The sequence below is a fragment of the Oryctolagus cuniculus genome, chromosome 10 (genome assembly GCF_964237555.1).
Source record: "Oryctolagus cuniculus chromosome 10, mOryCun1.1, whole genome shotgun sequence".
In the NCBI taxonomy this organism is placed as follows: Eukaryota; Metazoa; Chordata; class Mammalia; order Lagomorpha; family Leporidae; genus Oryctolagus; species Oryctolagus cuniculus.
The window spans coordinates 16,484,025-16,500,216 of NC_091441.1; the positions used below are offsets into that span (position 1 = coordinate 16,484,025).

The window sequence follows — 16,192 nt, forward strand, 5'->3', positions numbered from 1 at the left end:
GGGAGAGAGAGAAAAATCTTCCATCCAGTGGTTTACTCCCCAAACAGCCACAACAGTCAGGACTGGGCCAGGCCAAAGCCAGGAGCTAGGAGCTTCATCCAGGTCTCCTACATGGGTGCAAGGGCCAAAGCTCTTGGTCTATCTTCCCCTGCTTTCCCAGATGCCTTAGCAGGGAGCTGGATCAGAAGTAGAGCCAGCCAGGTCTCAAACTGGCACCCATATAGGTAGCTGGCACTGCAGGCAGAGGCTTAACCTACTACGCCACAATGCTGGCCCTGTTTTTCTCTTTCATATTTCCATTGTACAGTTGTCTAGAGAGACCAGTTGCCGCTCTAAAGGCATGAAGTAGAGTTGTAAACTGCTGTAACGAAGGACCATGTTTTATTCTATGGCATCAGAAAATTACAAAATGGAGCGGTTTAATGTGAGTTCAGTTGTAAATTATGTGACATGAAGAATGACTAGAAAAAGCATCTGAGGAAGGGAACATTGAATTGGTGCTGTTAAATGCTCATGTAAAGTTGAGCTGAAGTTTCAAGAAAGCCTAGGTTACAAGCATTCTAAGTCTGTTTTTCTTTTCATTTTTTCCCCAAGTCATTGTAAAATTAATTGGAAAGTTGATATAAGGGAGATAAATCACTTACTTGCTGGAATGTTCTGGAATATTTTCTTCCAATCTTAGCTCTATATTTGTCTTGTTAACATAGAAGGAATCATAGTACATGTACTGGTTTATTTCTCTTTTTTTGTGTACATAACATTATTTCAGAAGCATTTTCCAAGTGTCTCTGGCTTCCCGGCCACCCTTTGATGTTTTACAGATTGGATGCACATTAATTTACTTAGCCATTCCTCTTTGACCTTTTTTTTTTTTTTTTTTTTTTTGACAGGCAGAGTGGACAGTGAGAGAGAGAGAGACAGAGAGAAAGGTCTTCCTTTGCCGTTGGTTTACCCTCCAATGGCCGCCGCGGCCAGCGCGCTGCGGCCGGCGCACCGCGCTGATCCGATGGCAGGAGCCAGGAGCCAGGTGCTTTTCCTGGTCTCCCATGGGGTGCAGGGCCCAAGCACCTGGGCTATCCTCCACTGCACTCCCTAGCCACAGCAGAGGGCTGGCCTGGAAGAGGGGCAACCGGGACAGAATCCGGCGCCCCGACCGGGACTAGAACCCGGTGTGCCGGCGCCGCTAGGCGGAGGATTAGCCTAGTGAGCCGCGGCGCCGGCCCCTCTTTGACCATTTATTTCTACTTTTCATTAGTATAAGTAGTATTTTGAATGATCTTTTTATGCATAAGCTCTTTACATAGTTTAGATTTTTTCCCCTTGTTTGCTTCTCAATATAGTATAACTGAACGATTGGGAATGAACTTATTTTTTAGTTTTGATTTGTCTTCAAAATAATGCCAATGTATATATCCAACAAACTATGAAGGATACCCCATATCCTTAAGAGTATTTGGTATTTTCATTTTAAAATAAGTGCATCAAATGCTATTTTAAAAATGGGCCAAAAATGGTAATACTTTGTACAATTTTCTCTCTTGTTTACTAGTGGTATTTTCTCATGTACATAGTATCTATTCATATTCTTGGATTTTTTAAATCTCATATACCAAGCGATTTATGTATGCTTTTTTGAACCCAAATGTTTCTTTCAGCCCAGGCACCAACATTTCGGTTTTTATGATCTGTGGTAGAATTTAAAAGATTCTGCTTCTTCCTATTTTCTTATATCTAGGAAGTTGTGCTATATATCATAGAGTTTAAAAATTGAACAACTTAAAAGGGAAATAAGGTTTTATTTTGTTATGTTATATAACTTCTGATCGAGTCAGTATGAGTATTCAGCAAATTCTACTTCTTGTGAGTTGGATCTGCAGGCGTGACAAGATCCACAGACTCTGTTTTCAAACAGTTTATAAGCTGGTAGGTGATGCACACAAGTAAACATGTAATTTAAAGAGTATAAATACTGTAATAGAGCACTTCGGGATCACAAAGGTGAAGCATTTATCCCAAACCAGGGCAGAGAGCGTTGAGGAAAGGCTGTGTTAGCTCATGGGCATTTCTCCTTCGTTTGTGTTTCATGTTCATAGTATCTATTCATATCCTTAAATTTTCTAAATTTCATGCACCAAGTGATTTGTAGATGCTTTCTTTTTTTTTTCAAGTATCACAATGTTTATTGATAGATACAAGTATATAAAATCAGGGCATGAACATGACTTGATAAATTAAGTAGACTTAATTTCAATACTATAGTAAGAGGGACCAATTCAAATCCTCACCATTTGTTTCACACCCACAAAAACCACTTCAGGGACATTAACGATCTCTCAAAACTGATCAGTTTTGTGCAAGTAAACCATGTTTCTTTTAAAAAGACTGTGCACTTGCCCAGGCTCAAGGATATTAAAATCTAGCGCATAAAACCCATGACTAGAGGTAGAAATACAGGCAATATACTATTACGGCAACAACCATCAATTACAGTTAAGAATTTTTCTGTAACAACCAAATGGATGATCAAATATTGCAACAACTCAAGTATTATTGAGCAAAGTGCGTTTCTACAGTATTCAGTGTTGCTATTCAGGTTTTTTAGCTAACTTAAACCGCCTGTGGTAACTGGCAGCAAAGGAGGTCCTTGCAATACACTGCCTCTGCTTGAGAACTCAGGATGTAATTGTCGCATGCTGCTAATGTACTATCCAAACATTAGAGATACTCCTAAAATACTTGGTGGTAGACTATGATTAAGACATCACACTACAAAAAAACCTTATGCAGAAGGAAATCCTAACTGATGTGCTTCTGCTTTAAATATTGTGAAAACATTATAGCGGAATGAATTTTCACAGTGGTTAGGTCAAATGCAGTTACACCATAGCAACAGTATGTTTTTGTAGATGCTTTCTTGAACCGAAATGTTTATTTCTGCCTGGTCACCAGTGTTTTTGTTTTATCATCTGTGGGAGATCCTATGTTATGCTCCAGCCTACAGATGTACTGTGCCTTATTCAGTCACTCCCTTGTGGAAGTATAGGTTCTTTATTGGTTTTACTTCTGTAAACAACAAACAGATTTAATAATCATAATGCATATATCTGATTATTTTGTCAAGTTAAATTCCAAGAAATGGCACCATTATACTATAGTATATGAGTATATTTGACATTCTTCTTATACAACATTAAATAACTTTCCAGAAGGTATATACTCCTAGCTAGTGTTTCAGAGTTCCTTTTTCTCTCGGTACTCTCGTCAGCATTATTGTTTCTAAGTATTGGCAAATGCAGTAAGTGAATGTAGTAGCTTACTGTTGTTTTAAGATCAAACTTTTTATGTGTTTATTGGCCCTTTTGTTTTCTTTTGAGATTGTGTTCCTGTTTTGTACTCATTTATTAGAAAATGGGGGATGTTAATCTGGCTTTTCTTCGAGTATTAATAGTTTTACCTCAGGAATTTTTTTTACTTAATTTTTTATTTCTCTTTTACTGTATCTGTCATATACCTTATGAATGATTTTAACTATCTCTACTATTAAAACACATAATTATCTCAAGATTTAATAAGTCAGTGTTGGAGTAGGAAGTTAAATGTTACTTTTCCTTTCCTACTTTCTTCTTCTAGAAAGCATAGAAAATTTAAAATTTGTGATATTATGGCTAAGAAGTATTCTCAAAGACATTTTAAAGAGAAACATCAGTATAAGTTTTCATTTTTATTTATTCATTTTTTTTTCTTTTCATTACCCTTCCCTCCACTCCAACTCCCAAACCCTTAGGTATGAAGCTCTCTTTCCATTAGTGTTGTCATGTTTGATGTTTGTCTGGATACACATGGAACAAGAAACCCTACAACAATCTGGTATTTCATGTAAAAAGAAGGTAGCTCGTCAAAGTCATTGTTGCATTTATCTGACTGTTAAAATAATTTCTATGCTATAAGGAAGTTACAATGTTATTTCACAAAATAGTTCTTTCTACTTTTAAATCTGAAGGTTTAAGAAATCTTGGCATTAATAATTGAGTTAATTTATGTGGAAATTTTCACTTATCAGAGAAAGTTTTTTTTTTTTTTTTTTTTTGAAAGGCAGAGAGAGAGATCATCCATCCAGCAGTTCAATATCCAAATGTCCACAATAACCAGGGCGAGGCCAGGCCAAAGCCAGGAGCCCAGCACTCAGTCTGGGTCTTCCACATAGGTATCATGGACTCAGGTACTTGAGCCATCATCTGCTGATTCCCAGGGTGCACATCAGCAGGAACCTATACTGGAAGCAGAGAGGAACTGGAGCAAGGCACTCTTAAATTGGATATGGGTATCTCAGATGCTACTTAAACACTGTGCCACATGCTCACCCAGAAAAAAAAAAAATTTTATTGTTTTATAGGCAATATGTAGGATGGACTTCCATAGTGATTACATGAGAATCAGTTATATTTTAAAAAGCATCAGTGACAAGGAAGGGATATAGGTGGAAACAGTGCTCTGGATCTTATTTTCCTGTTTTCACATGCAGTGTTTCCTTCCCTCAGTTAATTTTAATCAGAAATTTTTTATGTTATGATGTCAGTCTATGAATTAGAACATAAAGTAACAATTAAATTCCCATTGCTGTTCTCTTTCTAGTCATACTCATCCCAAAATGCTTATTCTCTCATCTTACTGATTGTGGCCTAAGACCCAATCTTAGACTGTTTATGCAACACAGTATATTTGAAATTGGCTAAAAGCCAACCAATTTTTAAGGACATCTTTGTCATGCTGAGCTAGAGAGTTAAGGTGATGTCTCTTATCTCTTTTAGAACTGAAGGCAATTCTGAGAAGCTAGTCGTAGAATTTATAATTTTATTGAGGTCAGGTAAAATGAAAATTGCAGAAAATATCTTCATAGTTGTTCTATCCTTAACTGGCTTCAGTTGAGTTATTCAGAGTAATTGATAATTTAGTGTAATTAATTTTAATAAAGAAACTTTATGAAGTGTATTGAATAATTCTGGCTTTTAACTTTCAGTCTTGAAATATGAAAATGATACATGAAAATCAGTTTTGATCAGATTCATATAAATGGTCAAAAACTTTCTTTATTGGCTGGCATTGTGGTGCAATAAGTTAGGCCACCTGTAATGCCAGCATTCCATATGAGCATGGGTTTGAGGACTAGCTGCGCCACTTCCAATCTAGCTCCCTGCTAATGTGCTTGGGAAGGTGGTAGAAGATGGCCCAACTGCTTGGGCCCCTGCCACCCATGTGGGAGACCCAGATTAGTTGTAGGCTTCTGGCTTCAGCCTGGCCCAGCCCTGGCTGTTGTGGCCATTTGGGGGATGAACCACAACATGGAAAATCTCAAGCTCTCTCTCCACCCCTGTCTCTGTAACTCTTTCAAGTAAGTAAAATAGAAGTCTTTTTTAAAAAAGCTGTCTTTAATATTAAACATTTCAGCAATCTGAAGGTCATTTGCCTCTTTTTAGATCCCATTTTTTTTTTTAAGATTTATTTATTTAGTTGAAAGAGTTACAGAGTGAGAAGGAGAGAGAGAGAGAGATCTTCCATCCACTGGTTCACTCCCCAGATGGCCACAACAGCCAGGCCTGAGACAGGCCGAAACCAGGAACCAGGAGCTTCTTCCCCAACTCCAGCTGGGTGGCTCAGACACTTGGGCCGTCTTCTGCTGCTTCCCCAGGCCACCAGCAGGGAGCAGCATCAGAAGTGGAGCAGCGGTACGTGAACCAGCACCCGTATGGGATACTAGCATTTTAGGCTGTGCTTTACTTGCTACACCACAACTCCAGCTCCTAGATACATTTTTAAACCACAAACAAATCTGTCTTTTTTCTAGAAAAAAGTATTAAGCATCCCAAGGATTTACTAGATAATTACATGGGATGCAGTAGGGAAAGTCTTCCTTTAAATTCACCTTTCTTGGGAGCGTGAGGAATAAGCAGGGGCATCTTGTTTTTGAATGGCTTTCAGTCTTTTTTTGTAGAAAGAAATTTTTTTTTTAAGATTTATTTATTTATTTGAAAGAGTTACCGAGAGACCGAGGCAGAGAGAGAGAGAGGGAGAGAGAGAATCTTTCATCCTCTGGTTCACCCCCTAGATGGCCGCAATGGCCAAAGCTGCACCCATCTGAAGCCAGGAGCCAGGAGCTTTTTCCATGTCTCCCATGCGGGTGCAGGTACCCAAGGACTTGATCCATCTTGTACTGCTTTCCCGGGCCACAGCAGAGAACTGGATGGGAAGTGGAACAGCTGGGACTTGAATTGGTGCCCATATGGGATGCCAGCACTGCAGGCGGTGGCCTTACCCAGCACACCACAGCACCAGCCCCAAATTTCTGGTTTTTTTTTTTTTTTTAAGATTTATTTTTATTTATTTGAAAGGCAGAGTTACAGAGAGGGAGAAAGAGAGAGAGACAGGGAGAGAGGTCTGCCATCCGCTGATTCACTCCCCAAATGGCCGTAACAGTCAGGGCAGGGCCCGGCTGAAGGGAGCCAGGAAGCCAGGAGCTTCATTCGGTTTCCCACATGAGTACAGTGGCTCAAGAGCTTGAGTCATCCTCCATTGGTTTCCCAGGCACATTAGCAGGGAGCTGGATTGGAAGTGGAGCAGCCAGGACTAGAATGGAAGCGTTTAAACTGCTATGCCACAGCACTGGCCCCAGAAAGAAAATTTCTCTGCAAATGTAATTAATGGAAAATGAAAGGAACAGAGGGATAGTTAATTTTGCCATGCCTTTTAGTGTCATACCATACCTGGAGTAAAGATCTTGACTTAAAGGGAAGAATTATATAGAGATTTAAAAATGAGGCATTTATGTAGGATAAGAGCCCAATTCTCACTTTTATTACACATAAACTAACACTACAATGCTGTTCAGTATGGTATTAGCAACATATTTTACCTTCCAGCAGATTTCATTAAATTAATGAAGCTATAAAGACTTATTATGTTTTTTTTTTTTAAGTCAGCACAGAGTAGGTTTCTGGCCATAGTAACTCAGCCATTGTAAGTTTGCCTGTGACTGTAGAAGTGGTCAAGTGATATTATGCATTAATATATTCCTTCTTTATCTTCCAGCTCGCCAGTATTCAGTTCTCCTATACCATGGATATAACTCAGTTTCGACAGCTCTACTTGGATGACATCCGTAGGGCCTTTTTCCTTGTATCCTTTTATGGAAATTGTTTTAAAGAGCTACAAACTCCCATTTAATGGAGTAAGAGGACATGGAAGGTGTTCCTGCTGTCGCTTCATAGTGGTACTACCCAGAGTCGTTCAACACCTTTTCAACCACAGTTTTCTCTTATAGTCCCCATTTATATTTTTTAAAAGATTTATTTATTTTATTTGAAAGTCAGAGTTATACAGAGAGAGAAGGAGAGGCAGAGAGAGTCTTCTATCCACTGGTTCACTCCCTAATTGGCTACAACAGCTGGAGCCACACCGATCCAAAGCCAGGATCCAGGAGCTTCCTCCTAGTCATCCCACATGGATACAGGAACCCAAGGACTTGGGCCGTCTTCTACTGCTTCCCAGGCCTCAGCAGAGAGCTGGATTGGAAGTGGAGCTGTTGGGACTTAAACCAGCATCCATATGGGGTGCTGGCACTGTAGGCGGTGGCTTTACCTGCTGTGCCGCAGCACCAGTGCTTTGTAGTCCCCATTTAAAAAAAAAAAATTCAGTATAGAAAAGTATAAAGAAATACGTGAACAAGTCTGTGTGTATCCCTACCATTCAAGATATCAACAATTAATATTTTATCAAGATGCACAAATTTGTGATATAACATTATAGCTAAACTAAAGTTTCCTTTCAACTCTCTAATCTCCCTCACCCTAAAAGAAACCTCTGCTATGAGTTTGTATCTTTTTATGTGTTTTTTCTACTAATCTTTTGTTATACAACATCTGTCTCACAAAGGTTTTTGGATCACACCAGAGGCAATATTTTGTAACTTTTTAGCTAGATGTTTGAAAGGCAGAGTATAGCAGAGTAAAGCCTCACTTTGTTTTTTTTTTATTTTTTATTTTATTTTTTCGACAGGCAGAGTTAGACAGTGAGAGAGAGAGAGACAGAGAAAGGTCTTCCTTCCCTTGGTTCACCCCCGCACCGTGCTGATCCGAAGCCAGGAGCCAGGTGCTTCCTCCTGGTCTCCCATGTGGGTGCAGGGCCCAAGCATTTGGGCCATCCTCCACTGCCTTCTCGGACCACAGCAGAGAACTGGACTGGAAGAGGAGCAACCGGGACTAGAACCCGGGGTACCGGTGCCGCAGGCAGAGGATTAGCCAAGTGAGCCACGGCGCCGGCCTAAAGCCTCACATGAGAAGGCTGACTAACCAGCTTCAGGAAATTCTAGGGAATTGTTCCCTTTTTAAATTTAATGTTTTGCAGCATTATTGAAACATAATTGATAAGTAAAGTTGTATATATTTAAGGGGCACAACCTGGTGTTTTGATGTATTTATACGTTGTACAGTGACCACCACACTCAAGTTAATTAATATTTACATTGTCCAACATAGTATTTTTTTGTTCGTCTTTTTTTTAATGATAAGAACACTTAAGATTAATTCTCTTAGCAAATTTCCAGTATATAATACAGTATATTCACTGCAGTCACTATACTGTACATGTGTTCCACAAACTTTATTTATCCTAAATTACACTTTGACCAACATCTCCCCATTTCTCCTTCATCTCAGCCCCTGACCACTGTCAGTCTACTGTCTGTTTTTAAGATTATTTTAAATTCCACATTTAAATGAGATCATATAGTATTTGTCTTGGTGGACTTGCTTATTTTACTCAGCATCATGTTCTCCAGGTTCATCCCTGTTGCAGGATCCCCTTCTTTATTATGGCTGAATAGTACTCCATTGTATATGTAGTTACTTCCTTTTTCCATTCTTCCATGAATGGAAATTGAGGTTATTTACATATTTTGACCCTTGTGAATAATGCTGCAATCAACATGGGAGTGCAGGTATTTCTTCCAGATACTGCTTGCATTTCCTTATATCTAGAAATGGGATTGCTGCATCACACAGTTATATTTTTAATTTTTTGACAAACCTTCATACTGTTTTACATAATGGCTGTATCAATTTACATTCCCACCAACAGTGCACAAGGGTTACCTTTTCTTTGCATTATTGCCAACACCTGTTAAGTTTCATCTTTTTGATAATAGCCATCCTAATAGGTGTGAAGTAATATCTCATTGTGGTTTTGATTTTCATTTTCCTGATATTTAGTGGTGCAGGGAATTTTTATATACCTGTTGACCATTTGTATATCTTCTTAGAGAAATAACTATTCAAACTGCTTGTACATTTTTTTAAGTAGGATATTTTCTTACTACTGATCTGTAGGAGTTCTGTATATATTTTGTATATTAACTCCTTATCAGTTATTAGTTTGTAAATATTAGAGGTGTTTCCTTTAAACTTAACCATGATAAAAGGCCTGGACTTCTGAGGTCCAAAAAATAAATACTTCATTCTCTCATCTCTACTTCTTACCTTGGTCCTCAATTTTTTTCTCTCTCACTTCACAGATTCTTTCCATTCAGTCAGTACTAACAGAACACATTTCCCCTGGAACCCTGCATCCCCCTAAATTGTAATTTCACTTTGTGCCTTCTATTTACCATCAGACATCTTGACAAAATAATCTGTATTTGCTACCATTATTTCCTCCCCATTTCTTAACTGTATCCATAAGCCTAGAACAGTGCCTGCCGCATAGCAGTCCTCTGTCAGTATTTGTTTAATGTCTCTTCTGAGTTGTTTTCTCACCTATGTGCAGGGGCTTATTGATCATTCAGTCCAGTCTATTAATTTGACTATGCTGACTTTCCTCTTTCTTTTCCCTTGATTTCCAGGACACAGTCCAGGTTCTCCTCTTAGCTTTTTGTATCATCTTCACTAAAACCTCTTCCTTTGCTTGGTCTTAAACCACATGTTTTTCTCCAAGCTTCATCATTAGCCTGTTCCTCTTACTATGCCCAGTTAATGCCATTCTCTCCTATAGCTTTGACAGACATCCCTGTGCAAACAAATCTGAGATCTACTTCTCCTGCCTCAAGAGCCACATTTCCAACATTTTGCTGTACATCAGGACATGTATATCCCAAACTGACAACTGCCACTTCTCTCCAAAGCCACTGTCTCTGGCAGTCTTCATTTCGTTTCATGTCATCACCATACTCAACCACCCAGACCATCCAAACTCGTCATGTTTGTTTCTTGTCCACTTCTAAAGTCCTGCTGTTTCCCTTCATTCTCTCTTTCCTCTCACGCTCTAGCAGTTCAGGTTCTGTGTCCCTAAGATGACTACTAAAATAGCTCCCTAATTGGATTTCCTGACCCCTGTTATTTGTCTCCCTAATTCATATATCACAGTTGCTAGAATTTCTTGATTAGGCTATTCACATGTTTGCTACTCTTCATTGTCTCCACAATAAAGGTCAAGGCTGTTTATTAATATATCACCAATCTATAACTTCTTACTTCATCTTTCACTGTTTCTATCCTTCAATAAACTAACCACTAAGCTTCTGTCACCCCTATTCACTGTTTTTTGATTATGTTATTTATTTTCCCCATGTTTCTTTGCCTTAAAATGTCTCTCATGTTCTTCTATATATTATCAAAATCTTAGTCACTATGTGAGTATTTGAAGATTGTTTTAGTTATTCTTAGTACCTAACTCTGACTTATACTAGACAACAAAAGTTGATTGGATAATTGGTTGAACGAATGGATACTTGCGTAATTTAAGGCCCAATTCACCAACTCAGATGCCACCTTTTCATTGAAAGTTGTCATGATTCCTACTTCCTCTTCAATATTTCTGTGTCATATGTCTCTGTGTGTGTGTCTATAAAACTAAAGTGAGCCACATTTATCAAACCTTTTCAATGGGCTAGTCACTGTTTTAAATACTTTACTAACAGTAAGTTTTTCGATACCAACAGGATTAATATTTACTCTTTATTACTCTACTAATATAAATTAATATAAATGTAAACTTTTTTTTTTTTTGACAGGTAGAGTTAGACAGTAAGAGAGAAAGACAGAGAGAAAGGTCTTCCTTCTATTGGTTCCCCCCAAATGGCTGCTACAGCCGGCACGCTGCACCGATCCGAAGCCAAGAGCCAGGAGCTTTCTCCTGGTCTCCCATGCAGGTGCAAGGCCCAAGTACTTGGGCCATCCTCCACTGTACTCCAGGGCCACAGCAGAGAGCTGGACTGGAAGAAGAGCAACCAGGATAGAACCGGCACCCCAACCAGAACTAGAATTAGCCTAGTGAGCCGCGGCGCCAGCCAAATGTAAACTTAAGAAATGTAAAAAGCATGTTCAAAATTTTAAAACATGAAATCTTTTTTATTTCTGGGACTCTCAAGGAGTATAGCATGTTTCACATGTAGCGGGCACACAGCAATCATATGTGAACTGAAATCGTCTTTCCCCTGAAATGTCTTTCATATGTATGAGGTCTGCATTCTTCTTTTGAAAAATCATTAGCAGCCAACTACAAATATAGTCCAACTCACTCATATTAGGGGAGAGAAAAATAACTTTCCCAAAGAAGTAGTGATGACCAAGTGAGGTTGACCTCTCGGGCCTCATAGTTCTTAGCACATTGCCTCATTAGTCTGGTTCTTTGAAAATGCATTCACAAGAAGATAGGATGGAATGTTCATTTGAAACAATTCACGATGATTATCTAAGTAAAAAAAAAAGTAACTTATCCTCATGGTAAAAAAGAAATTTGTATTAATCCTGACTTTTTACATTTCCTTAACTTTACATAGGTTTTCTTCTTAGTGACAGCATTTTTTGGAACTGGAAATATAGCTTCTATTAATAGGTAATTTTAAATGAAAATTACGGAGTCAGCGCTGTAGTGTAGTGTGTAAATCTGCAGGATGGCAGCCCATATGGGTACCCAGTTCAAATCCTAGCTGTTCCGCTTCCCATCCGACTCCCTACTAATGTGCCTGGGAAGGCAGCGGAAGATGGCCTAAGTACTTGGCCCCTCCTAGCCATTTGGGAGACCCAGAAGAAGCTCCTGGCTCCTGGCTCCTGGCTCCTGGCTTCAGGCTGGCCCAGCCCTGGCCATTGCAGCCATTTGAGGAGTGAACCAGAAGATGGAAAGGTGGAAGATCTCTCCCTCTTTGTTTCAATTTTAAAGATTTATTTGTCGGCAGAGTTACAGAGAGACAGAGGCAGAGAGAGAGAAAGAGAGAGAGAGAGAAAGGTCTTCCATCTGCTGATTCACTCCCCAGATGGCTGCAATGGCCAGAGCTATGCCAATCCAAAGCCAGGAGCCAGGAGCTTCATCCAGGTCTCCCATGCAGATGCAGGAGCCCAAAGACTTGGGCTATCTTCTACTGCTTTCCCAGGCCACAGCAGAGAGCTATATTGGAATTGGAACAGATGGGACTTGAACCGGTGCCCATATGGGATGCCGGCACTGTAGGCAGCAGCTTTACCTGCTACACCACAGCACCAGCCCCAGGAAGATTCATTCATTCTCTCTCTCTCTCTCTCTCTCTCTCTCTTCCTCTGCCTTTCTGTCACTCTGCCTTTCAAATAAATAAGCAAATCTTTAAAAATAAATAAGTAAAATAAAAAAAATGAAAATTGCATGTATAAAACCAAAAAATAACATACATTGGAACCTGTATACGTCTATTGCTGTACTTTGCTGAATTATGTGGTTTGGAGATTGATGTATATTAGTACATACAAGTTTACCTCATTCACTTTAGTTGCTTCATAATATTGCTTGATACAACACATGCTTTTGTTTTAGTATAAGTAGATTTGAGAATTCATTTAAGCATCTTATTCAGCAGAACATTCTTTTAAAGTTACAGTGTGAATTCTAAATCCCTTTTCTTTTTGTTATGATTATCTAGCTTTGAACTTGCCTCTGTCTATTGCTTTCTGACTGTGTTTAGTCCATTCATGATGGGAGCCCTGATGATGTGGAAGGTTAGTTTTCCTATGTTACTATTTTCATTAAGCTACTGGTTGATCAAAATTATGAAGTCATAATGATAACATTAAAATTAGAAAGTCCCTGTGACAGTTAAGTGGTCATGGAAGGGAAATGCCTTTCAGACTTTGATACTGGAACCCCTGCTAAACTGGAGGTAGAGGCTTTTAGCCTGTACTCCAAAATAGGGTTAATCTTTGTGCTTTATTCTTTTTAAAAATTATTTCTTTATTTGTTAGTTTTCACTTTATTTGAAAGTAAGAGGGAGAAAGAGATCTTTTGGCTGGTTCTCTACCCAAATACCTGCAATAGCTGAGGCCAGGCCAGGCCAACACAAGGAGCCTGCAGTTCATTCTGGGCCTCCCACCTGGTGGCAGGACGCAACCACCTGAGTTTTTACCTCCTGCCTTCTAAGATACACAACTGAGAAACTGAGATTGAAAGTAGAGCCAGGACTTACACCAGGCGCTCTGATACGGGATGTTTGTGTCCCAAGTTGCATCTTGACCACTGTGCTAAACACACCCCTTGCTTCACACTTACTTAGCCTGTTTTACTTCAGAAGAGTAAAGGGTTCCATGTTTGACTCAGAAAATCCTACCAGGCATGATTTAGCCTGTGGGGAAGCTATGATCAAAGCTGCAGGGCTGGTACAGATCCCAGAGTTCCCTGATTCCATGTTCTCCACCCATGAGACTGCCAGCCTGTTCCCTGTCATCCTTTCTCATGATCCATGTACCTGGAATTAATGCAGTCTTTCAACAAACACAAGAAATCCAAAAGTTTATAGAAAATGGAATTTAAAAAAAAATGGAATTAAAAGATAAATTTATTTTGAGGACTTGAACTTCATGTGTCACTGAGTGTTGTGTGCAGTAATGTACTGGGCACCAGCTGGGTTCTGACAGTACAAAGATTTTGATATATTCTCACTTTTCCTGGGGTTCAAACTCTCAGGTGAAATAATGTTTATGTTCTTTTCTAGAGTCATTAAGCTTCTGTTTGTCCCTCTACCAAATTTTTTCTACCTTAGTACCTTGCACATTTTGTGTAGTTAGCATACATTTGTTTAAATGCAGCGACTAATACCTGCCTAAAATCTATTTACCTAATGTTAAGATCACATAAATAATAATTGTTAAAGGTATGTGTTAGTAGCATTAATATCTACTTTTGTTACTGCACTAATACAAATGTATTTTTGTTACTGCACTAATACAAATGTATGTTAAAAAGCTGTTCAACAGTTTTTCATGTTCCATCTCTGTTGAATTATTTTAAAACATTATTTCCTAAATTTACATTCACATTTTTTAAGTGGTGGTTATTCTTTTCTCAGTTCATTAAAGACCGTTGACCATGAATTAAAAGCAAGAATAAAAGAAAGGAAAACAAAGATCAAATTAGAATGTGAGCTCTTTAAAATCCATTATAATTCAGAAAAGCTTTAAAGATGACTGTGGCTAATGGGTCCAGAGAGCTCTCCTGAACTTGAACTTACTTCATTCCTATGTCCTTCACTTGAAAGAGTCTTATGAAGGCTTGAACACTTATTTCTTTTTCATATCTCAACCCCACCTCTTTTTAGATATTATTTAAAAATTAGTCATTGGAAAGTAAGACCTCAAAATATTAACAGTGTTTGCTTTGTTATGGGTTTTTAGCCAGTATAAATTTATTATTTTTTTTCAAATTTATTACAATGAGTATAACCAGAAATAATTTAACATTTTAAAATAAAACAATGATAAGCAGTGATAAAGCAACCAAGTCATGCTTATAGTGTTAGAGTTTGAAATGACCAAATTAGTTAAAGGATCTGTGAACCAATTTACCAGGCTACATGATTTACTTGATAATTACATCCTATGTCTTTCACAACTTAAAATCCTTTGAACATCATCATTAATTACTAGAATTAATTAAACAGATTCAAATTTGTGATCATCTTTTATTTGGAATTTGTATTGATGTTCTCTCTTAATACTACATATATTATTAATGTAAGCTTTTAAATTTGTTTCATCATTGTTCTTTGTGTCATGTTTTTGTTTCAGTGTTTGTTCTTCCCTAGTTTATATTAAAGTTATTTGAGAAATGGAAAATATTTCTATTAAATGAAATACTTGTTTCAAAAAGTATTCCAATGGTTCCTTTACCCATGGCATCATTTGTTGTTCTTGTAAACAGATCCTAATCCCCTTTGTGCTTGTGATGTGTGCTTTTGAAGCAGTACAATTAACTACTCAGCTGTCATCAAAAAGGTAAGGTGAATTCGTTTAAGAAGCATTCAGTTTGCTCAATTTTAGGAAATGAGAATACACAGTTGAAGGTATTTCATGTGATTGCTATTAAGACATTAAAACATTATTTATTATAAAAATGAGAAGTATTTCACCCTATTACTCAGAGTTCAGTTGTCATTAAAGGAAATTAGTTGATTAGAGCTTCTAGCAGACAAAGAATGCTTTCTTGGCAATAAAATGTTATTAGAATATTACTCAAGCTAATGAAGAGCCTCTGTAGAAAATAGTAAGACACAAATGTTAAATTATTATAGTTAATTACTTGGTTTAGATTTAACTATGCTTATAAAGTACAAGGGATAGAGTCCTAACTTTTGGCTTATTTATTACATATGTGTTAGACAAATTTGTTAGTACTTTTAATGTACATGGCTTGAAATTAACTTTTCTAAAAATGTCAGTAATGTACCGAGTTTCTTGATCTTGACTGCTACACGTTTGACAGATGGAAAGTATTCTTTTGCACTTTTGAGGCATTTCTAAAATAAGCATTTAAGACTGGAAGAGAAGAGGTCAATACAACCATTGGATTTTTTTTTAACCAACAAAATTGCTTCAGCAGCACAGAGACTCTGTGAAAAACACTTGATATAAATATGAAGCTTAACAGTTTTTGTTATTCTTTAATCAAGCTGACATATTCAATGCTTGAAAGAAATAATTGATATTAGCATAAATTTGCATGTTCTTGATGAGTTTGGGCTAGAACTGGGTTTAGCATATTATTGTATACATGTTACAATTTCTTAAAAAGTTTTTCTTCTGAAGAATAGTAGAAAGCATATTTCTGATTTTTATTTAGTAAATGTATATACTGTATATTATTACAGGATATTTACATGAATTTAATATTAAAGCATTTATATTTTGTC

The 16,192-nt window shown here is 37.8% G+C and overlaps 1 protein-coding gene across 8 annotated transcripts in view; it reads left to right on the top strand.

Annotated features, from left to right (window-relative positions):
• PIGN (phosphatidylinositol glycan anchor biosynthesis class N) overlaps nucleotides 1–16,192 on the top strand; it is a 147,590-nt gene that overhangs the window by 97,803 nt on the left and 33,595 nt on the right. For 6 of the 8 annotated variants that reach the window (XM_002713621.5, XM_017344218.3, XM_051851154.2 and 3 more), the window contains 5 exons: nucleotides 3,785–3,887; nucleotides 7,084–7,170; nucleotides 11,825–11,880; nucleotides 12,935–13,010; nucleotides 15,205–15,278. In XM_002713621.5, the coding sequence (XP_002713667.4) occupies nucleotides 3,785–3,887; nucleotides 7,084–7,170; nucleotides 11,825–11,880; nucleotides 12,935–13,010; nucleotides 15,205–15,278 (396 nt within the window). Of the gene's footprint in view, nucleotides 1–3,784; nucleotides 3,888–7,083; nucleotides 7,171–7,438; nucleotides 8,296–11,824; nucleotides 11,881–12,934; nucleotides 13,011–15,204; nucleotides 15,279–16,192 lie in introns of all 8 variants that reach the window. The other 2 variants (XR_011379302.1, XM_051851153.2) reach the window with 2 other exon arrangements.